The 24,858-nt window shown below is 40.8% G+C and overlaps 2 protein-coding genes across 3 annotated transcripts in view; both read left to right on the forward strand.

Moving 5' to 3' along the window:
* Positions 1-15,963, forward strand: part of PARP1 (poly(ADP-ribose) polymerase 1) — a 46,681-nt gene extending 30,718 nt beyond the window's left edge. Inside the window, exons 17-23 of the mRNA XM_081944219.1 lie at positions 5,198-5,326; positions 7,163-7,261; positions 9,055-9,207; positions 12,709-12,836; positions 13,090-13,151; positions 14,532-14,646; positions 15,497-15,963. Coding sequence (XP_081800345.1) covers positions 5,198-5,326; positions 7,163-7,261; positions 9,055-9,207; positions 12,709-12,836; positions 13,090-13,151; positions 14,532-14,646; positions 15,497-15,581 — 771 coding nt within the window. The 3' untranslated portion in view covers positions 15,582-15,963. The remainder of the gene's footprint in view (positions 1-5,197; positions 5,327-7,162; positions 7,262-9,054; positions 9,208-12,708; positions 12,837-13,089; positions 13,152-14,531; positions 14,647-15,496) is intronic.
* A 5,401-nt stretch (positions 15,964-21,364) lies between these two features.
* LIN9 (lin-9 DREAM MuvB core complex component) overlaps positions 21,365-24,858 on the forward strand; it is a 39,092-nt gene continuing 35,598 nt past the window's right edge. Inside the window, exon 1 of one of the 2 annotated variants that reach the window (XM_081944493.1) lies at positions 21,365-21,487. In XM_081944493.1, coding sequence (XP_081800619.1) covers positions 21,409-21,487 — 79 coding nt within the window. In that variant the 5' untranslated portion in view covers positions 21,365-21,408. The remainder of the gene's footprint in view (positions 21,488-24,858) is intronic. The other variant, XM_081944492.1, reaches the window with a different exon arrangement.

A 24,858-nucleotide genomic window follows, 5' to 3' on the forward strand; every position in this document is an offset into this window, starting at 1 on the left:
AAATGTAAGACAAAAAATAGGGGAATTTTCATTTGTATCAGAAAAGGCAACTTGCTACTTCTGTGCGCTGCTTGGAGAATCCAAGCATGGGTTAACTTTTACATTAGCCTAGAGACTGAGTTATGAAATTGTTGACCATGCCTTCTCTGACTGGAAGACTTCAGTTTTTTAACTCAGTCGAGCCTGAAGAGACATATAATTTTTCTCTCTAGGATAATAGACAAATTAACTCTTTCAATTAAGTATTTTCCCTTGTAGGTTTTTTCCTCTACTCTAGGTGACTACTAAATTGGAGGGCAGGCAGCTGCGTTCTGACGGACTACCTTGCTGGGCCGTTTGTTTTCCCGGCACAATTCTGGTGCCCCTGAAGACAAGCTCGGCCAAAACGGGTAGCGGTTGACCTCATCCCCTACCGATAGAGAATGAAGAGCTGGTTCGCCACTCTCGCATCGGCCACGCTGGGCGCCATCCGCTGATTAAGCGAGATCAGTCCCTACCGCTTTAAATTCACTTTGCTGCTGAGCCTCACTGTTGGGCAAGTTTGGCTTCCCTGGCAGGCCCGCTTCGCTAGAGGTAGCACAATCGCTGTCCTGCTCACAGAGCAGTGGTTATTGCAGCGGCTGCGGCCGCCGTAAGGAAAAGAACTTTGAGACGGCCGTTGCCCTCGTCAAAATCGCAAATGCGGCCATTTTGGAGGCCTTTGTAAAAATCCGCCCCGCTGCGAAAGGACTAAAGGGCGGCTGATCTGTTCGCGCCCAGCCCAATGACGTCAGATCACCCGAGGGTGGTACTAATGGCAGCCTGACGCTGACCGCCATTGCGCACGAGGATTTGTTCGGTACAGCAGCGGCTCATGTGTCTTTGGCCTATGCTCTCCTTTGCGAAGCCCGATTGTTGAACAAACCTTCGTTTTCTCAGCTCGGCTGATTATTCTGAGTGAGTTCCTAGTCTAATGATGGCTGATCACTTGGCGACTGGGAACAACTCAGGGGCAGAAACCTCCCCCTCATTGCCTTCCATTCAGTCCAGGGCCAGCAATAGGGTTTGGAGGACTGTCACCTGGACCTCCTGCAGGATCAGATAAGGCCGCAAGGTGCAACGATAATAACAAGAGGGGAACTAGGCCTCTGGCCATTTCCACTTCCAGCAGGTCACCACCTGCCCTCACCTTGCAGGCCTCTCCACCGGCCTCCCCACCCAGACTGGCAGGAATACAGGTTGGAATACAAATTGATGATTCGCAAGACACACCAGGCTACCGCCTGGGCCTTACGTTCCGGGGCTGCGGCTTCCTTTTTCAATCGAACATCCTTGGTATGGCTGAAACAGCTCCAAGCCAGAGTTGCTCCAGAGGATATGCGACTGCACCAAGATACTAACAAACTGGTCGCAGCTTTGGAATATTGCTCTGATACTACTCTTAGCGCAACTAAATTCGCGTCTTGGGCTATAGCGTCCAATGTCACCTCCCGCCGCCTCCTAAGGCTCCGCCATTGGCAGGCGGATATAAAATCTAAATGGAGCCTAGCTTTGACCCCATTCAAGGGCGGCGCCTTGTTTGGGACCGCCTTGGACCGCATCTTGATAGAAACAAGAGATAAACGCAAGGTACTCCCATCCACCAACAGGCATTCGGATAGGAGACACCAGCCTTACTTCAGGAAGGAGCCCTTTCGGGCCACAGATTCTGGATTCACAACAGCATCCTATGTTCCTCAGTATAATTGGCCATACACATAGGGGCAGGACCGGGCTCAGGACCGGTCGGGGGCCCGGGACAGAAATAGACAACAAAATCAGCAGCAGTCACAGGCCCGGCGGCCATTTCATGGTGCCAACAAGCGGTCCTTTCGCCAGTATAGGTGACTCCCAAAGGGATGGGCCTATTGGCGAGCGATTGTCAGCCTTCGCAAGCCAATGGGCAGAAACCACCTCAGACGCTTGGGTTGTGCAGACCGTGAGGCTAGGCCTCACGCTAGAGTTTCTATTCCCCCGAGACATTTCATCAAGTGCCCCGTCCCCAGGTGTCAGGTGAAAGGAGATCCAACACCTGTTATCCATCGACGCCATAGAACCAGTGCCCCAGGGATAGGAAAGGCTAGGATTCTACTCGATCTTGTTCCTAGTTCCCAAGTCCTCGGGAGAATAGAGAGCCATTCTAGATTTAAAGAGACTGAATCTGTACATCAAATACCAAAGATTCAAGATGCAGTCCCTCAAGAGCATACTGACCTGCATCAGACCAGGCGACCTGATGACATCAATTGACATAAAAGAAGCCTATCTACATCTGCCCATACACGCAACACACAGGAAATTCCTGAGGTTCCACTTTGCGGGCCGCCATTTTCAATACAAGGCCCTGCCATTCGGCCTCTCATCAGCCCCGCGAACCTTTATCAAACTATTGGCAGCGATAGCCGCATATCTGCACTCCCTACCAGTCAGAGTAAATTGTTACCTCGATGACCTCTTGATTCTCTCCTCATCGAGCTCCCAGGCAGTTCGAGATCTTCAAATGACTATCGACACTCTGCAGCGCCACGGGTTTGTGCTGAATTTTCCAAAAAGCCACCTTCAGCCAACGACGAGGCTTCTCCATCTCAGGACTCTAATAGATTCTGTCACATGCGAGGTGGCATTATCTCCGGAGCAATGTAGCAGCATACTGTCGCTAGTGAGTCACATTCGAAGTCCGAAACTAATACCCCTAGCTGTGCTTTCCCAGCTTCTGGGAAAAATGATTTTGTGCATAGACATTGTCCCCTGGTCGCGTTTCCATGCTCGTCCCCTCCATCACTCCACTGGTGGAAGACCTTCAATCTGAGCCAGCGGTCCCTCTTCAAGGAGCCGGACCGGATTGTGGTAACGACCAATGCGAGTCTGTACGGATGGGGGCACACTCACTCGGCCCGGTAGCCCAGGGGCATTGGAATCCGCAGGAGCTCAGAAATATCATCAACTGGCTGGAGCTGCGCGCCATCCGGTTGGCACTTCTTGACTTTCAGGACTTGGTCAGGGCCAGTCATGTGCTGGTCCTCACCAACGTGGCCTCCAAGGTGCATGTCAACCGCCAGGGAGGCACACGATCCAAGTCACTGATGTTGGAAGCGGAAAGACTCCACTGTTGGGCGGAGAGATATCTCCTATCAATACAGGTGGAGCATATCTCGGGGACTGCGAATGTCTAAGCAAGACTGGCTGATCAGGGAAATGGTGGATCAGTCAGAGTGGCGTCTATCCCCAGGCCTGTTCCAAGAGCTATCCTGCAGATTCAGCCACCCAGAAGTACACCTCTTCACGCAAACCCACAACACTCACCTCCTGCACTTATTTCAGGTACGGGGAGCAGAGGGCCCCAGGGCCTGCTTTATGCGTTTCCGCCACTCCCAGTAATTCCGCATGTCATTCGGAAAATACTGGCGGAATGGGCGGAGGTCCTGCTAGTCGCCCCAATGTGGCCACGGCGTCCTTGGTACGCCGACCTGCTGAACCTGTCCATATCTCGCCCTTGGAGAATTCAGGACGATCAAATATCCCTCTCACAGGGGGCGCTATATCATCCAAGCCCCCAAGTTTTACAATTAGCCGTGAGGCACTTGAGAGGGATATCTTAATGAAACGAAAGTTTTCTATCAAGGTCATCAAAACAATCCAGGCAGCTCGGCGTCTGTCCACGACGAGAATTTACAAGGCCACCTGGAGGGCCTTCTGCGGGTGGGCCCGCAGAGCCAATATTAACCCTGTCACGGCTTCAGTGCCTCAAGTACTCAAGTTTTTACAGACGGGTATGGATAAAAGACTTACTCCCAATACTCTACGCCGCCAGGTTGCAGCTTGCAGCTCTATCGACTGTCATTGTCGGCGGTCACGGACACTCCCTGGCTCAACATTCATGGATACGGTCCTTTCTCAAAGGGGCTTCAAACCTTAGGCCCCCAGTCATCCATCGCTATCCCATATGGGACCTGACAGTGGTACTACAGGCTCTCACCTCAGAGCTCATAGAGCCTCTCCGCCCAGTTAGTCTCAGATTGTTGACCCTTAAAACTGTTTTCCTTGTAGCCATTACTTCAGCTCGGAGCTGGCAGCCCTGTCGGTCCCACGAGGACCTCTGTATTTTCCACCCAAACAGGGTGATCCTTCGCCTGGACCCAACATTCCTCCCCAAGGTCAACTCGTGGTTTCACTGGGCGCAGAAGATCATTCTCCCGGACTTCTGTCCGCAACCTTCGCACCTGAGGGAGAGACAATGGCACTGTTTTGACATTCGCATGGCACTCCGCCGTTATGTGAAACGAACTGCTTCATTTAGAAGGTCGGAAGCCTTATTCGTTTCCTTTCAGCCATCAACCATGGGCCAGAAAGTGTCCTCCAACACTATCGAACGTTGGCTGAAACCATGCATTACCCTTGCCTACAAGACCCAATCTAGACCTGTACCCAGGTGCATCACTCCTCATTCCACCAACAGTGCGGCCACCTCGGCAGCCTGGGCCACTCAAGCCTCGGTAGAGGAGATTTGTAGGGCGGCGACCTGATCATCACCGTCGCCCTTTGTCAGACATAAGTTAGACGTGTTTGCCTCGGCTGAGGCCTCATTTGGGCAGTGGGTCCTTCAGAGGGTTCTATCGGCATCTCAGACCCCTGACCAGCCAGGCTCCCGCCCTTGAGCTTCATTGCTTTGGCATGTCCCATGCTTGGATTCTCCAAGCAGCGCACAGGAGAACGACCGTTGACTTACCTGAACGGTCCTTCTATGTGCGCTGCGAGGAGAATCCACCCCACCCTCACTTCGGCTGGTCCAGGGGACTTCGGGACTTGTATTTCCGGTCTGCCCTATTTGGAGTTTGACACCTGTCTTGAGGATCGAACTGTTTCATTTCTGGACTATTTCTACTATATTATGACCTGATAGCAAAATCTACATCTCTTAGTTCGACTGAGCCTTCTTACAAAACTGAACTCTTCCAGTCAGAGGAGACGTGGTCAACAATTTCATAACTCAGTCTCTAGGCTAATGGACAAAGTTAACCCATGCTTGGATTCTCCTCGCAGCGCACATAGAAGGACCGTTCAGGTAAGTCAACGGTCGTTTTCGGAAAATAGCAATTGGAGAATCTTAAGCAGTCTCTTAAGATAATAAACATTGTGCATTGTGTATTGTTATGAACAATTGCATCTTTCATTTATCAAGACTAAAGTGGAAATGCTGGATAATCTGCTTGACATAGAGGTCGCTTATAGCCTTCTAAGAAGTGGCGGTCAGGATGGGGATAAAGATCCAATAGATGTGAACTACGAGAAGCTCAAAACCAGTATCCAGGTAAAAATGGCAGGAATGTGTGTTATCCTCCTTTGACACTATATTTTTCCAACTTTCCTAGGTTAATTTAGATGAGTAGATATAAGATGTACATTTTGGTACTTCAGTGACAAATTCTCATCTGCAACAATTTCAACCATTTAAAAAAGTTTTGATGTCTAGAAGCTCATATACATTTGGTTATTTTTCTTTTCTGTTATTTTTAATGTAGAAGAAAAGGAAAAGGCTCTAAAACATAAAAACAAGAAAAACAAAACAGGGAAATACATGCATAACATGAATTACATGTATATGGTGGAATGACCAGATTTTTTAAAAATATAATGACTCATTTTCGGTATTCAACTTGACCACATACAAATTATTGATCCATCTTTTCTTTAACTTGATATGAAATTCATTCACAGGGGACAATGGACATGTATCATCAACCCATATAAAATATATATTACCAATATTGGTCTTACTAATTAGGTTGTTAATTAGAAATTGTCCTTTGGAAATGCTCGATCTATAAATGTGATTGATAAATATATAATATTCTTCAGTTCTCTGTAAAGATAATTCATTGTTATCTTTTCAAATATAGCAACAGTTTAAGAATACTGCTAACAAAATTGGTCCAAAATTATGTAAACAGAAGGTTTGCAAATTGAATAAATTGCCATTAGCCATTTTAATGAGTTCAAAGTGTTCCTGCAGTACCACAGATACTTAAGAATGAGCAAAAGCTCATCAAAGGTTTTGGGTTTTGTTGTTCATGAGCTTCTAAAAAAGGTTTAGGTGCCATTCTCAAGAAGGGATTGTCCCCCAGTGTCATTTTCTCATAGGAATAAGGATCAAGTATGAGCTTCTCTTCCAATGTAACTCAGACATACAGCCTTAATGTAAAAATAGCAACTGAGTTTTTTAAAACTAGAATTGGTGTCAAGTCCCTGCCAAAATACCAAGAGACAAATAATCAAGAGGGGACAAATAACTTTAAAATTATGGCTGTAAACGCTTTTGAAAGTTACTTAAAATTCATAGGTTTCAAAGTATAAGTTCATTGATAAATCTTAAAATCTGGATTATTAAAGCCCTCTTTTTAAATGCATTTTAAAAATGCCATAAGAACATTATTATTATCTTAAGATACTCATTTTAATTTAGTCTTGGAGGTTTTGCAACAACTGTCTTGTCAAAACAAGACTTTTAGGTTGGAGGTTGTACTTTTACTATCACCCAGACTTGGCTAGATAACAGCGTAAAAGGAAGGGAGCTTAAAGACTCTCCCTTCTCCCATATTCAGCTTCCCATCGTATCTCCTCCTGCCTCTTACTCTTATAGTCTTCGTTCCCAGGTAAGTATTCCCCATAGTTAAATCATCTCCTTAACACAGGGGTGTCCAAACTTGGGAACTTTAAGACTTGTGGACTTCAACTCCCAGAATTCCCCAGCCAGCCATGCTGGCTGGGGAATTCTGGGAGTTGAAGTCCACAAGTCTTAAAGTTCCCAAGTTTGGACACCCCTGCCTTAACACCTCTATCACCAATATAATGATCCCTCTAGTAATACTTCTGCCTCAGGGCAGTATTTCTTTTAGCCCAAGGAATCCTTGGAGGCTCCAGTTGGTAAGTTCTTCTGCTGTCTCACCCTGCAAGAACAATTGGCAAAGCAGGTACAATCTTCAGCAGCTTCTCATATGATGCTTTAAAAAAATAACATTCAAGTTTCCTAAATCAGGATTGCAGGAGTAGATTGTGTACATCATTTTAATGACCAAATGCATTCCCAGGTTCCTCTTTTTACATTATTAAATTTACAACAGTGATTTTTTTCTCAACTTCCTGACAGGTAGTAGATAAAGATTCAGAAGAAGCCAAGATTATAAAACAATATGTTAAGAACACCCATGCAAGTACCCACAATGCATATGGTTTGAAAGTTGTGGAGGTAAGTTCATGGTTGTGGTATGGTATTTTAAGGAATTGGTCTATATTTAACTTGTCTTTCCTGAATATGTTGCTGGAGTATTTAGTTGCTAAATAATATTTTTGTGGAACTGTAATCAAGGCTCATGATTACCTCACTTCTGTTAACTATAATCTTATGTAGTCTTGTATCTTGCAGTTAATACAAAATGTTTATGGAGCAGATATTCTGAGTTCCCCCCCCCACCCCCAAATCTTAGGCTTGTGAGCATGGAAAGTCATGAAATGAATGTTCATGCTATATATGCAAATAGTATATGATGATACTCTAATCGGCACCCACATTAAGCAAAACTTAAAATCATGTTTTGAAGTACTGAAACATGATCAATTTGGATATTTCATTAGAGTTCACTATCTTAATTCTAAACCATTGGAAGTACAGCACAGCAGAATAATTTGTGCTTAGGCAATAAAGGATGGTTGCAGAGGCCACCCTGATCTTTTGGCTAAAGATAATGTAGTTTGTGTAAAGCTATACTGGGCGATGGTCTTTGTCCCTCCTGTTTTTCGTTCCATAAGCCAAGAGGTTTTTGTGTATTAATGCCAAATTTTGCATTTGGAAAAACACAAATTGCATGTGTATCACATAGATATGCCTTTCCTCAACTTCCATATAAAGCAGTTCCAACAGCCTACTTCCCCTGCACCTACAGGGTATGTATATTCACATGTGCTTGAACAGTGTTACAATGCCTTCTCTTCAGATGCTTGCAGTAGATAGATTTTTTTTTCCATTTGAAGCAAGAATCCTAGTGACCAGGCCATGTAGGACTTTAAAAATAGTGGTTAGGATTTTGAATTGTGCTCAGAATACCAGTAGCGGCTTCCAGGTAACCTTCACTGGCAATCTCATACATTATAGGATGCAATTGCAAGAAATGGGAAGGGCATGCTCTGTTTGTACACTCACAAAAATCCACAAGGGAATAGGTGATAGATGTATTGTTCGATTTCTCAACATAATTACCTTATTAAAATGGCTGCCTACAGAGGGTGATATAAGTTGGGCAGACTGTATAAGAAAGTATGGCATGCCTAATTTAAGAGAATTATGTGGAGAAATCCAGTTACAGATTACCAATGTAGCATCTACGTCTGTCTTCACAAAAATCGATTCTAAAATAGTGACGAACAAATGTGAAGTAATAAAAGTCAACAAGGATGATTACATCCTTAAAAGTTCTTTCTGGTGCCTCTAATTTTTAAAAAGTTCAATAAGCAACCACTTCTTTTACTTATAGTCAGATTTTTTTTATATTATATTCAAAGCCTTCAAAACTAACCTGGTTTTAAGATGTTTTAGAAAAATGGCTAAATTTTCTTATAGTTGTAGATATTTCAAATTATGTTCTAAAAGGGTGCTTTAGATCACACAAGTCATGAATATAGCTTTTGTAAGCTATCTTTTTATAGGATAATCCATCTAGAAAAAGAAACACAGCTGCTTTAAAGAGCTACAGGGAAATGTCACATTTGCATCCCTAACACTCCTAAGTATCTTTTTGAATCAGTTTTAATATGGCATTCCGTACATTGCTTTTTCAATAAAAGGTATTCATTTTATTAAATGAAGTATCTAGATTTAAGTTTGATGCATAGTTTATGTTACTATGAGACTTCTCAGGGACTAGCTTTACAAAAATGAAAGAATATACAGTACCTAAGAATTCAGGGTGGTTTTTTACATATTGAATTATTTTTCAGTATACTCTGCTTTATCAGTCATCATATCTTTTTCTCCATCTCTTCCAGATTTTCAAGATTGAACGTGATGGAGAATATCAACGTTATGAACCATTCCGGGACTTACACAATCGCCAGTTGCTCTGGCATGGTTCTCGCACTACCAATTTTGCTGGTATCTTGTCACAGGGTCTCCGAATAGCTCCACCTGAAGCCCCAGTGGTTTGTAATACGCTAATTTTCTAATGCAGTTAGTGACATTCCAGATGCAGAACTCTCAGCTTCCAGCAGGCTTCAGTCAACAATAGCATAAGAGTTACTGGGAGTTAAAATTCAGCAATCTGAGGCATATGATTCTTAAAAGAATTTACAATATGTTCTATCCTAATAATCTTGCAGTTTGGGGGATGGGATTTCCATTTCAGTTAGCTTGAGTTTATTCAATTCTCTCAATGGAGAGGACATAGAGGGAAATTACACTTATCATAATTCTACATGTTGTTCCATACATCTAGATTAATCATTGTAAAAATGATTACCGTATTTATCGGCGTATAGCACGCACTTTCCCCCCCTGAAAAATAGGGGGCAAATGATGTATGCGTGTTATACGCCGATATAATGTTAAGAAGCCATGTTTTTACAGTATTAACAAGTACTGTATACACCATATACACCGCCGATAAAATGTACATACTGCACAGCAGCGAGTGGATCAGTAGCAGCGTGTGGAGTGTGAGTAACGGCAATCAGTAGGCAACAGCAAGCCCAGGCAACCCGCGCCTTCCTCACGTCTAATTCTCGCGGCCGTCGGAGCGTAACCACGGTAACGCTCTGCACTGCGAGAGTTTGCAGACTCGCGAGAGTTTGCTGTCTGAGGCAGGAGAACTTGTACCCGTCAGGTATACCACTGCAGTGTGACTCATCCTGACACTCTGACGCTGAAAAAAACTGCATTCATAACCGTACTTACGGTATTTCCCTACTACTGGTATCCCTAATGGATTTAAAACAAAAGCGTGGAGCATATAAAGCTGCTTTCAAGTTGAAGGTTGTGGAATACGCCAAGCAACATGGAAATAGGGCTGCAGCAAGGCATTTTGGAGAGCCACCAACAGAATGCACAATACGAGAGTGGCGAAAAATGGAAGAAAAACTCAAGACATTATCAAAAACAAAATGCAATTTTCGCAGCGGTATTGCTAAATGGCCAAAATTAGAAGAACAGGTGAAGGAATTTGTACTTAATCATAGAAAAGCTGGTATTGCTTTATCAACAAAAATGATCATTATTCAAGCAGTGAAAATCAGCAAAGAGTTGCAAATACATGATTTCAAAGGAACAGCATCATGGTGCCAAAGATTCATGAAGAGGTATGAGCTTCGGATGGTGAAGAAGATGAGCTGATTTATGAAGATAGTAGCAGTGAAAGCAGCAGTGTTCATTGCGATTTTGAAGATAGCAGTGAAGATGAAGAGTTTCTTGGTTTCCCAGATAGCGATTTCTGAGTAAACTTTTGTAAAAACAGAATATCCAAGTTTCTTTGTTAAAACAGTTGCTTTTACTGTCCTTTTACATTATTTACCTTATAAGTGGTAATAATATTAATAAAAAAAAGTTCTGAGCTACCCTTATTTTGCTTCAAAGTTCTTTATTTGAAATTTAAATTTTTTTCCTGAAATTTCCCTTAAAATGAAGGTGCGTGTTATACGCCGATAAATACGGTAATCATTTTTTGTAGAATTGCAGACAGTGTAAAGGTCATCTCGCCACCTCTGAGCAATTAGAGAATAATTCTGACAAATTATTTTATTCAGTCTAATCATACATAGTAGAAATACAGTTTATTTAAACTAGAATATTAAGATGCAAGCTCAGAACTAAAGGTGGAAGTAAATAAATAAATTTCCATGACACCTTGACGAATCCGAATATCTAGACCCACGCCAGTCCGGCTTCCGACCCGGGCACAGCACAGAGACAGCCTTGGTCGCGCTGGTTGATGATCTCTGGAGGGCCAGAGATAGAGGTTGTTCCTCTATCCTGGTCCTATTAGACCTCTCAGCGGCTTTTGATACCATCGACCATGGTATCCTATTGCGCCGGCTGGAGGGGATGGGAGTCGGAGGCACCGTTTTACGGTGGTTCGGCTCCTACCTCTCCGACCGGTCGCAATGTGTGTTGACGGGGGCAGAGGTCGACCCTGAGGTCACTCACTTGTGGGGTGCCACAGGGGTCAGTCCTCTCGCCCCTCCTGTTCAACACATGTGAAGCCGCTGGGAGAGATCATCCGTGGTTTTGGGGTTGAATACCATCTGTACGCTGATGATACTCAGCTGTACGTTTCAACCCCAAATCACCCCAGCGAGGCTGTCGAAGTGATGTCCCGGTGTTTGGAAGCCGTCGGGGTCTGGATGGGGGACAACAGACTCAAACTCAACCCCTCCAAGACTGAGTGGCTGTGGCTACCGGCACCTCGGTTCAATCAGCTGACTCCAACGCTGGCCATAGGGGGCGAACAACTGCCCCCTGTGGAACGGGCGCGCAATTTGGGCGTCCTCCTAGATGCCCGGCTGTCAATGGACGACCATGTGGCAGCCGTGGCTAGGGGGGCGTTCCACCAGGTCCGCCTGGTGCGCCAATTGCGCCCCCTTCTGGACCGGGATGCCCTACGCACGGTCACTCATGCACTGGTGACGTCTCGCCTGGACTACTGTAATGCTCTCTACATGGGGCTTCCCTTGGGATGCGCACGAAGACTGCAGCTAGTCCAGAACGCAGCCGCGCGGGCAGTCATGGGGAGTACTAGGTACTCCCACGTAACACCGCTCCTGCGCGAGCTGCACTGGCTACCTGTGGTCTTTCGGGTGCCTTTCAAGGTTTTGACCACCATCTTTAAAGCGCTCCATGGCATAGGGCCTAGTTACCTGCGGGATCGCATCCTCCCACATACATCCCTGCGGCCAATTCGCTCTCACAGGGAGGGGCTTCTCCTGGTGCCGTCCACTAGGCAATGCCAACGGGCGACACCAAGGAGTAGGGCCTTCTCTGTGATGGGCCCAACCCTCTGGAATGACCTCCCCCCCGATATTAGAACCACCACTGACTTCCGCTCCTTCCGGCAGAAACTGAAGACACACCTGTTCCGACTGGCTGGTCTGGCATAATTCTTAACGTCTACCTCCTGGCATATATATTTCCTACTGGTTTTTTAGGGGATTTAATTTTATAGGACACGGGGGTTTTAAATTTTGTATATTTTAAATTATTTATTTAGCAATTACAGTTCTGTCTATTTTATCCTCCTCTTATTTATGTATTTATCCATTTAATAATTTTTAATTGTTATTATGTATGATGTTTTTGATATGGACTGTACACCGCCCCGAGTTCCTTTGGGAGAGGGGGCGGTCTAGAAGTGCTAATTAAATTAAAAATTAAATTAAAATTAAATTAAATAAAATACAGAATTGCTATCTGTTTTAATCTGAAAGGGTAAAAATATCTTGCTCTCCAATATAAATATGTATCAAAGAACCATTTTTTTCCCAAGGGGGGAAAAACATCCAGAGATCAGGGGAAAATGTTTCTTTTTGTCGTTTTATATAATAGGCATATATTTAGAGCTAAAATTTTATCTAGACAGGGAGTTGCAATCCCCATTGGACTTCCTAATCAGATGACTTTTGGGAAGCTTAGCATATTTTTTTAACTTTTTTTAGACTGGCTATATGTTTGGCAAAGGTATCTACTTCGCTGATATGGTGTCCAAAAGTGCCAACTACTGTCACACCTCTCAAGTGGATCCTGTTGGCTTACTCTTGCTGGGAGAAGTTGCTCTTGGAAACATGTGAGTGATACCTTTTTAGAGTGATAGCATGTAGAGTATCAATTTAGATTTGAAAATGTATTTATTCTGAACAAAAATGTTCTTTCTGTGTCTCACAGCAGATGAGAAGCTATAGGAATTTGTATTGAAATGTCTTATTCTAAAGCAACAAGTCCTTTAGTTTTACTGAAAACAAAATATTCATAAAGGAGGAGGCAATTTTTTAATTTTGTGAAATATTGTATCCTAAATGGTGGTCCTCTCTGTTTGATAGGTTTGAATTGAAAAATGCTTCCCATATAACCAAGCTGCCAAAGGGCAAACACAGTGTCAAAGGTAAGTGCCTTCTAGAAATGATGAGCGATTTTTATGTTGTATCCAAGACTGCCTGACTTGGCCCACTTTTTTTATGCTTTACTGTTCAATAATCTCTATTAATCAGATTAATGCAATATTAAGATACCACCATCACCCTTCAAAAGTCATTCAATGAATAATTTCAGCTGAAATCAAACTGATGAGATGACTGAAATTGAAAAATAGTATTAATATATCAGAGTTTATATATAGCATGGATGCTACATATTTTAGACAAAAAAAGAAACACAAGTTGATCCAAGGCAAGGCTAGATTTGAATAAATAATAGAATTTCATTATTAAGATTGCTATACTAATCTTGCTAAAGAAGCAAGTCCCCTAGTTTGCAAAAATACTTTTTTAAAAAAATGTAGGTATAATTGCACTGTCCATTTAAAAATATTTCTTTCCCCTAATTCGTCCTAGCTTGTACTAAATGATGATAATCTTAAAACTGATCTACACCCAGCAGTTTGCATTATAACTGAATAGTTCCTCTCCAAATGTACAAGGTTTCTTTTCCCAATCTGAGGTCCTTCTGCTGTCAGATTGAAGAAGACGGGAGCTTACAGTCCCAACTCATTTGCAAGTCACCAAGCTGGGAAAAGGGACAGATGGAAATCTTTTCAATTCATACATGATTTATTTATTTAAGTGCAGACAGAATTTTAGTAACAAAGGTTTGGATATATTGGCTGAATTGATTAGATTTCAAAATTGTCAGCATTGTGAGAAAAACTATAGAGCTTTTTCCAAGGCATTTAAATATATTTTAAGAGCCTTACTTATAACCGCAGTCCAACATACTGTAAAGTTGTTGACCAAATACCTCTGTGCAGTTCATAAGCAGGAGGTGAGGCTGATAGCACTGTTTCCTAACTCTGCATTTTTTAAAAACACTAGTTTTGATACTAAAGATAGTATGATACTATTGAGAAAGTTACCAGTGAACCTTAATCCTCTGTGTACAAGCCTTCTTTAAAACTGCCTACATTTGTCACCATCAGTATTTGATGGCAACAAATTCCATAGTTTAGCCATGTGATATTTTATCACACCTTAAAGTCACCATTTTATCTTCACTTGATGGCCCTTAAGTTCTAATGTTGGCTATAGGAGAGGGAAAATCTGCTCATACTTCCTTATGAATAATTTTATATAAATGTATGATATATCTCTATTTGTCACCTATTTCTAAACTTAAATACCCAAACATTGAGGGAACTTATTCGATCCCCATAATTCTTTTGCATGCTATATTAACTGATTTTATAATTCAGATCAGTTAGGTTCCAGTTTTTCAATATACATGTGAATGCATTAGATTTAATTACAGTCATTTTTTGTTTCCTATTTAGGTTTGGGCAAAACAGCCCCAGATCCCACAGCCACTGCTTCTCTTGATGGTGCAGATGTCCCTTTGGGAAAAGGAATTCCATCTGGAATTAGCAATACTTGTCTTATGTATAATGAGTATCCTTTGATCAATATTAGAACAGAATATACTGTAAATAGCCATTGGGGATACCTGAAAAGTGGTTGCTTCTAGCCAGGTGAATACTGTTAGCCTTAATGAATTTGGACTTTTTAGCATCAGTATGAACAGTAAGTTATCTCTGCAGTTCTGGGATAAATGTCCTTGACAATTAGAAGACGCTGGGAAAGTATAGGCTTTGCTGGAGTTTTAAAACATGTACTTTTTATTTAATTATCCATGTATTTGCGTGCCCTTTATTCCTAAAATTCTCTCTTAAGATATAAGTATTTTATATCTAACAGCAATGAAAACTATAGAAACATGATAAAATAGTGATGCCATAGATCACTCAGTCAAATGAAATTAATACTGTTCTCTCTAATAGTTGCCTTCAGTTAAGTGGCATAGGGGCTCACTAAGCGAGTTCTGGATTTGGGTATACTCCATGCTTCTCAAGTGGTAACTGGAGGACAGGAGAGGGCTGATTTTGGCTCTGGAGGAGAGGAATTTTTGATGTTCTCATATTTTAGTACTCTCAGGTTGACTTCTGCAGCATGCTATATTGAATTACGTTTAGTGGTAATCCAGATACCATACTTTGGTTTAAAATACAGTATCAAGAACTTTAACAAGTACCTTTCTAAGACTGTCGTGCCACTGATCTGTCACTATGCTACCTTTCAGGAGTATGGGGCTAAAATCCTAGAATTCTCACTAATCTTGAGTCATTTTAGAAATCTGAGAGGGCTTGGTGGATGATCATTATATCTTCCTGTTTTATTTTGCAATGCAAAAGAGCACAGCAAAAATTTCTTTCTTTTTTCCTTCATTCATTACTTTCTTCAGATACATTGTCTACGATATTGCTCAGGTGAAACTGAAGTATCTGCTGAAATTAAAGTTCAACTATAAAACAACAACACTCTGGTGAAGATCAGCTTCTTGGAATTAATAATACAAATGTTTTTGAGCCCCTCCTTTATTTTATTTTTTTGATAAATATGCAAGATTAGATGAAAAATGCTATGAGCAATTTTGTATTTGTGCTTTCCCCCCCCCCTTTCTTCTCCTCCCCCCTCTTGGCTTATTCTAGTTTGAACATACTGTACATCTTTAACTAAGAGTAACCCCCACTCCCCAAAAAGGAAGGGGAAGTCAATAATCCTTGAATTAAACTTTTAGTAAAAAGACAGGGAAGATAAATGTAGAATTGTTTACATACTTTTTTCTTGTTTTTCAAATCTTCCTTAATTTGTATTCTGAATAAATGTTAATGTGTTTATTTTGAAGTAAAAATAAAAGCTACTTTCTTACTAATGTTTCCTTGTAGGCAAAATACAGTACTTCTGTATAAGGTTTTAAGGTTAGAAGTCAAGTGTAATGTTTGTCCTATCCTAACCTGTTGCTCAGTCAACAACTTTATTAGATGATTGTGTGTAGAAAGAACAATCCTTTTGGAGTTGCCATCCACTCTGCTCTTGTGATGCACGCTGGGAAATGAGTGCACTCAGGCAAATGTGAAATCTACATGCTTCAAAAAAAGTGCTACAAACCTAGCACAAGCATAGCACCTCTCTACCATTTATTAAAATAATGGCTTATGGCAGGTTTTGTGTAAGCCTGAAAAAAGATGTATCGCTAACACATTAACTTTAACTCTGCCATGCTTTCAAACTTGTGCAGAAGCCTAAACTAGAAGAGCTGTTTTATGAATGATAGGTGCGGTTGTTGTTTTATGAATGATAGGTGTGGTTGTTTGCATGAGCTTTGAAGCATTTCTTTCAACTTATTTTTGAAGGATGCAAAACCCTAATATGCATATCCCCCTCATGTACTCACAGATGCCTTTCATTCTTACATATGTGCACCACCTTCCTTTCCCGCTATCTTTAGCAGACTTGTTGAAAAGAAGGAAGAAATAACTTTCATTTCTACACCCACAACTTACCATAGCAATCTGCTTCTATATTGCAATATTTATTTAAAAACGAGTACTTTGCATGCTGCATCATGGGAGTAGGACACCTACTCTACCATCAACAAGCAGAAAGAAATATGGGACAGAGAAACAGCTGGTCTGGAAAATCTGGGAAGTAACTTAACAAATACTGTACCCCAGAAACTAGGTGAGAGGAACAATGTAGTTGGATCAAAAATGTTAACGAAGGGAAGGGAAATACAAATGGTACAACAGCAATAGATGCACTAACAATTAATGCACCAGTGTAATGAATGAATGACATGGAGATGATGGCAAGTTGCCAGACAGCACTTTTAAAGGACTGTCCAAAATCTGCACTGCTTTACACACTAACATTGAGTGACATCTCTGGCATTGGTGGGTTGCATGTTGCTTACAGATCATACAACTGCAATATCGAACAAACTCCAGAATAATAATTGGGCCTTTTTATTTATAAAACAAATTAATATAACGGCCCAAGATTGTGAATATTAAAAATTCACAATCATCCTACCCCAGGTAGGCAACAGAATCAACCAAGCCACATGATTCATTCCAAATGGGGTCCCCAAGCTCACTGACAAAACCATATCTTCAAGATCTTGGAGAAGAGCAATGTGCAGTCCAATCTTATCTCTGGGGGAATTATGTTTTGGTTGCTTCCAGTCTTTGGGCACAATTTTATCTTGAAGTTTTATAACACAGAGAACTGGACGACTATGGCTTTGCATCCCGAACTCTCCAAGGAAGTATACTTCTTAACTGCATAATGGCCAATCAAGAGTGAATGGCAGACAAACGATATCACTGAAGAAGCTGATACTTATTTGCCAAATCACTTTTTCCCATCCAGCCACATAATGAATGCACAGGCATCATTTTAATTCATTAGAAGACAGTAACACCTTGCTGTTTTCCATTTTTGTGGCTCAACAACTGTAGCTGGTATCTTGTAACGATCTGAATAGAAATGAACTGAGTATCCTGGCAAGAAAAGTGCTGCTTTTGGCAAACAGCACTAGTAGCTGTCAACATGTGAAAGTTTTAACTAACTTGAATTTCCAGAGACTTCTATAGAGACTTTAAGATAAAAATAAAAGATCAATATCATTATGTAACAAAGACTTCAAAGCACAAGCGGTTGTGTATTTTAATAGATTAATTAGGTCCTAACATTTCTGCTCTAAGAACAAACTTGTAAATCATATAAGAAAGTATTTTTTCTTCTCACATGATTTATTCTGGTAGCATATGTACTTTAATTTTGTTACTTCACATGACTGTGAAGACAGAAGACCTAATAGGAAGAGAAGTACATATATAGTGATCAACACTCAGCTATCTATACAAGTTATAAAGCAAAGATTCCAGAATCTTAGATTGCTCATACATTATCATACATATACTTTAAAAGGGTAATTGGTATGTAACTTTGGAGGGGGGAGTTCTTGAAGATCACAGTGCTATTTTGACATGGCTGGGTGGTTACATTTTATTGCTCTTGAAAAGAAGAATTCACTTTGTAGCTATACTTGCTTTTTTATTTCAAATTGTTTGTGGATATATACCTATGCAGTTACACCTCAGCAGCTGGCATAGCTAGGAATTTTGACACGAATTAGTAAAATGAAGTTTTCTAGACAAGGGGATCTTTAAGTTCCAGATGACGGCAAGTTACTTCTGGTAATGCTGACAGAAAAGACCATAGGAATTATTAATTATTAAATTTATATCTTGACTGCTCCACAAGCTCAACGCAGCATATTTTTCTCTTCAAGATTTTTTTTATTTAAAATAACAGATTCTTGTCAACAGTCCTTGTGGTAGATATGAGTGGGAGGATAAATCTGCTTTTTATAGCTTAATGGCAAAAAAGGGTTGTCTGTGGTCAGAAGGTAATACATGTTACAACATAAAAAATCAGCACTCCTTTTGGAGAGAGAATCAGCTTCATGCTGCATTTGCCGAATGGTAATCTCAAGCAACTTCATGCAAAATCCATAGTTAATCTAGCTTCAATAATGAGAATCTGCATTGCTATCAGTAGCTCTGAATTATCAGAATTCATGATACCCATATTACACCACAAAAAAAATAATGTCTCTATATATCCTATCCTATAAAACAAGTGTTAAATAATTTTAAATCAATGTATGATTCTAAAATGTAGGAAAGATAACTAAAGACATTTTCATTTATAGAGGACAGCATGGATGGCAGCCTCTTATACAGCAAGCTTGAGGTAAACAAGGATAGAGTGATTTCTCAACAATAATTCCTAGTTCAGGAATAGCTGTAACTGGCACAAAGTGAAGCTGTGCATGTTCTGTTGACCACATCTTTATCTGCTCCTGAAGGAGCCATGAATCCAGGAAAAACCCCATGTTGCAGAAATGCAGAAATGCAACTCCTTCCAAGGGATGATTTCCACCAGTAGCTTCATGTAGATGTTGAACAGCAGAGAAGAGACCCCCAATGCACCCTACATTACAGAGCCTGAGAGCTTGACCTCTACCCTTCACTAACTGGAACTGGAACAAGGATATTATGGTCAGTAGTAGTGAAGGCTGTCGAGAAATCAAGCAGGATCAAAAGCATTATACTCCCACTGCTATATCTCACTCCCAGGTCAACCAAAATAATCAATGCAGTCTTAATCCTATAACCAGGCCTGAAACTAGAAAGAAAAGAATTGAGATAATCTGTTTCTCACAATGTCTTCTTTACTTGCTCTATCACTTCATCAATCTCTCCTAAGGGGAAGTTAGGGGGGGAGGTAATTAAAACAACCAGGATGAGTGATTGAGGAGAGGGCACAAAATTGTTCCCTTCAAGGCAGGTGGCATCTCATAAGGTCATATTAACCACCATCTGCATCCAGCATCCTCTCATGCTGGCAGCTTTCACTAGCCAAATGGAATAGGAATGTAATCAACAGATTGTGGAGCTTACATATCCTAGAACCCCGACTACTTTCTTGGAATCAATAAGCTCACACATATCCCAGATCTTTCCCAGATGATATTATATCTTGTCAATAGCCAGTGCCAGGTTACATCATCTAACCCAGAGGGGTATGTGTAATATATGAATTAATGTGACATAATAACCTACATCTGTTTTTGCACATGGCAATAATTGAAATGATAAAGTCTGTGATTTTTATTTTTCAATCTGTAGTGATGTTTAATCTGATGGCCAGATCTCATCTAAAAATCACTTATAAAAATCATGCAAAATCCAGATTTTTATTGCTAGTTAGGCCTGTGCCATATCTACGGTAGCAACATTGAGGGCCGAAATAAACATTAAGCCAAATTCTGGTGGTCTATATACAGGAGTTACCGTTCAAAGGTATTGTAGGCCAATTCTTTGTCAAATGGGGCCATTATGTATTTATGACATCTTTGCAAAAAAAAGTTGTAATAAGACACCATTGCTACTGCTCAGTTCACTTGAGTAGAACATTAAATATTAAGAAATTATTACTAAGTTGATGCCATGGTATTGCTCTGTATTTGCCCAAGAGTAATACCCCACTGAGAACCCTTTGTGTAAGCAGAACAAACAGTAATTGTAAATACAGGTAGTTCTCAACTTACAACAATTGAGCCCAAAATTTCTGTTGCTAAGTGAGACATTTGTTAAGTGAGTTTTGCCCCATTTTACAACCTTTCTTGCCACAATTGTTAAGTGATTGGTTGCAATTGTTAAGTAACATGAATCCAGCTTCCCCATTGATTCTGCTCATCAGAAGGTTGACCACATGATGACAGGACACTGCAACTGTCATAAATATGAGTCAGTTGCCAAGCATCTGAATTTTGATCACGTCACCATGGCGATGCTGCAAAGGTCAGAAGCATGAAAACCGGTCACTTTTTAGTGCCATTGTAACATTGAACAGTCACTAAACAAACTATTATAAGTCAAGGACAACCTGTACAATCTGCTGTCCAGAATACGGAGTTGGAAGAGGCCTTGGAGGTCTTCTAGACCAACCCCCTGCCTGAGCAGGAGACCTGATTACAGATTAACAGAGTTGGAAAGAACTTTGCAGGTCAACTAAGTAGTCCAACCAGGAGGGAGACCTTACACCATTTCTGACAAATGGCAGTCCAATTTCTTCTTGAAATTCTCAGGTGATGAAGCTCCCACAACTTCTGAAGGCAAACTGTTCCACTGGTTGATTGTTCTCTCTGTCAGAAAATTTCTCATTTCCAGATTGAATCTCTCCTTGTTCAGTTTCCATCCATTATTCCTTGTCTGGCCTTCAAGTGCCTTGAAAAATAGCTTGACCCCCCCTCCTCTCTGTGGCAGCCCCTCAAATATTGGAACACTACTATCATGTCTCCCCATGTCCTTCTCTTCAGTAGACTAGCCATGCCCAGTTCATGTAACCGTTCATCATATGTTTTAGTCTCCAGTCCCCTAATCATCCTGTTTGCTCTTCTCTGCACTTTTTCTAGAGACCTGATTTATACCATTCCGGACAAATTAAGTGTCCAACCTCCAGTGATGGAGCCACCCACAGACGAACTGAAGCCATCGACCAGATGCGGCCGCTGCATGCAGCCCTTCATTTTCCCCAACTCGTCTCCTGTCGCCTTGTGGAAAGATAACAGTAAAGCTGTCGTGAAACTGCAACAACTTTTTTTGCCCGAAGAGAGCAGCACGAGACAGCCGCGTTCCCGCCCGAGCCTTCGTAGAAGCGAGCGACTCGCGCAAGTCCCGCCTCCGCCTCCGCCTCCCTCCAGTCAGGCGAAAGCGAGAGGACTCCGTCTCCTCCCCCACAATGCACCGCGACAGGCAGCCTTTGAAAAAGCGGCGCGGCTCCTTCAAGATGGCGGAGTTGGATCAGCTGCCTGACGAGAGTGAGTAGCGATCTCTGCCCCTCACTCTGCCCCGCCGCCGGCCCTCCCTGCTCACCCATTGCCGAAATAGTGGTTCTGGCTACCGGACCCTTCGCCCGCTCCCTCTTTCCTGAGTCACAGTCCCGGTCTCGCTCCTCCGCCGGCGCTTGCTACTTCTTTTGTTGCTCCTGCTGCTGCTGCTCTTGTAGTAGGAGCCGGAGCTGCCGGCCCGGCGTCACAATCTCCACTCTCGGTGCCTGGCCCAGCTCTGTTTTCGGAGGGCCTCCCCTCCGGCCTCTCCCTCGACTTTTGGAAGGGGGCTGCGTGGGAGGGGGAGGCCAACCGAGCAGGGCCGGAAGCCGCTATTATATAAGCTGCCCTTCTCCTGGTGGGACTGAACCGCACCCTGAACCCCGAGACTCGGAGCAGGCCGGAACCGGGATTGGGTCCGTCCTTGGCAGGGAAGAACGCATGTTTTTTCAAATCGGGCAGGGAAGCGTTGTGTGTAGGGCAGCGAGTGGCATTACGCCTCTCCGGGGTAGGCAGGGAGAGCGAGTACAGTTTCACGCCGTAAATAAAGTAAGGATGGTATTTGTCTTGCTGTGAGCATCCTTCTAGTAGTTGTCATGACGATAACCTCCTATATGCTTGGAGAGATTTATCTGACTTTTACTCTGGTTCGTGGGAAACTGTTTTAAAGTATATTAAGTACGGTTTTACGTCTTACTCTTCTCTTGTATATGCCAATCTTGTATATGCCAAAATGATAATGTTTATATAGGTGATAAGCCTTTTAATGGTCTATAAATAGAAAAGCAAGTCTCACCTAGTCCTGTTTTGATAGTTGTCTACATCCTATATTTTAAACAATGTGTGTATTATATCTGGGAAATTATGCTAGTGTTATGGTGAGTGGCCCCGTCTGTATGGTGAAATTAGTATGTTGGCAAAATTACTGGAAGCAAAATCAAATGTTTTTAAACCGAGAGTGGAAGGCACACTTGTCTGAAAGTACTGACTGAACAATTGGGGATAGAGCAGCAATGAACAACTATCAGATTTGAAGAACTAATTTTGTTTCATATAGAATCCTGAGATTCAACAGTCAGACCTTGCTGGAAGTCAAGGAAGTCATTTCCTTGGAATTAAATTAAAATCGGGACTTGAATATATGGCATACTTCTTCCTTACATAAATATAAATCCGCATCACTTCAAGCTTTTTATATTCAGCACTGTAATTTGAGAAGATTGAATTCATCATTACTAGTATTGCTGAAGAAACTTTGATCCCCTGCAAAACACTTCAATATAAGGAACCAATAAAAGGAACCATTACTTTGTAATCTGTACCTCATATAGAAGGATAGATATACTGTACTATTTGAACCACCAATGAAGTGGAAAGAAAATTGCTCATTGAAGGATACCTTTTTATAAAAGTTTGAGAGTTACTTTAGAAGCAATTTGGTAAAGATGTTTGGCTTGTTTGTAAATGTAGATATATAAATAAAAGGAACCATTACTTTTAATGGTAAAAGGTAATATCAAATATTCCTGTCAATATTTTGCAATATTGAATTTGATAAAGATGTGTGGAACATATATTGATGTTGCACAGTGAATATTGAAATAAGGCCATTGATGAAAGACATGAAATGACATAAATGACAACACAAGATACCATCTTAATGGATAACTGCATATTGCTTTAAAATAATAATGTAATTATTACAAGCATTTTTATTTTATAATATGGAAGAAATCAAATTATAGATTTAATTCTTCAATCTAATGTGAAGAATTCCAGGTTTGAAAGATTCTTTGAATCTGGAACTATCTATATAGGTTATGTAATAATGAAGGGAGAAGAAAATTTCATTCTGGGAAGTAAACTTTTGCTTATGGATTTCAGACTATCTCCTTGTGTGGCATATATATGATAGCTGGACAAGAGACAAGGCATATAAACACACTGCAGAACTTAATATTCTCTATTATATTTATGACAAATTAGTAGTATATGGCATTGTCAATCATTTTGAATGTTGAATTGATAGTCAAAAATGTTTGGCATTCAAAATATAGTTAAGAAAATGTCAAATGCTAGGAAATATTTCTGTTATCCTATATGTAACTGAAAGAATGTATAAATTATATATTCAGAAAATGTGTTTATGAATATATATTCTCTACAAAGTTGCAAATTAAACCATTGCTACTTTTTATTTCTGTGTACCTTTCAATTAACTAATTCACCGATAAATGTGTGCCATGATGAAGAATCACCATGAATTTAAAAAAACCTAAATTATTTATGCTTCCTATGTCATTTGCCTTTGATTTTACTGCTTAAGCCAAATGCTGAGTGCATGTCTACCACATTTTGTTGTATACCTTGATCTATTAGAAAAGCTATATGGGGAATAAATTGTATTCTAAATAAGGTTTAATTTTATTCACCTCTAAATTATTGTAATCTCTTGCCATTCCAAGTATACCACCTAAGGTGCACAACCTTAGATTTCTGTAAATATTGCTTGAGTTTAGCTTTCATAAGCTCCAGACAATATTGTTAGAGCATCTGGATGCTGACAGCCAGAATCTAACATCTGGTTAGAATTTCTGATTCTAAAAAGCAAGTCTTTTTTATCTATCACCTGCATAAATACATGCCCATATACTGAGAAGACAGTTTAAATTAACATTAGATAATTCTTCAACAGTCTACTACCTAAATTCCCCAATTTAAGCTAAAATCAGAAACATATTTATGAGGAAGTCAAAATGAAGTATATTGGATGACAAAATAGGATTGCAAAGCATTATAGACTGTACAGACATGTTCATCAATTTTTTATTGCTGAGTAAATAAATCTTATGATTAGCCAATCTTGTTGAGAAAACTTGCATTGCTTTATGACATAGAGAAACATCTTATTTGCTTAATATGACAATATATGAATTGGTGATTATAAGATAGAAATAACCTATAATATATTGGTGCTATCAAATTTATTTCGCAATATAAATATAATAGGTTTTTAATTTTTACTAGTCTATAGAACATTCTGTTAATGTTTACCACATGAAGGAATAATTTTAGGCTTAGTATTATAACTGTCCATGTTTGTAAGCTTCTGGAATGCATCTGACAGAATACTGGACTATATAGCACAGTGGCTTCATTCAACAGACTGTTGCATCTTTCTACATCTTATCTTTGCTAATATTTTTCTTTACAATTTATTCAGCTGCATAGTGTAATGCCTTTATTCAGCTAAAACACTGTTGGTGAAGATATAATCCATCATCAAAGGAGAATTATTGAAAAATAAATATAGACATGTTAAAATAAAATTTAAAAGCATGTTCATAGTTTCCTCCTCTTAA

This window comes from Natrix helvetica (genome assembly GCF_964273705.1).
Source record: "Natrix helvetica genome assembly, chromosome: 2".
Taxonomy (NCBI): Eukaryota; Metazoa; Chordata; class Lepidosauria; order Squamata; family Natricidae; genus Natrix; species Natrix helvetica.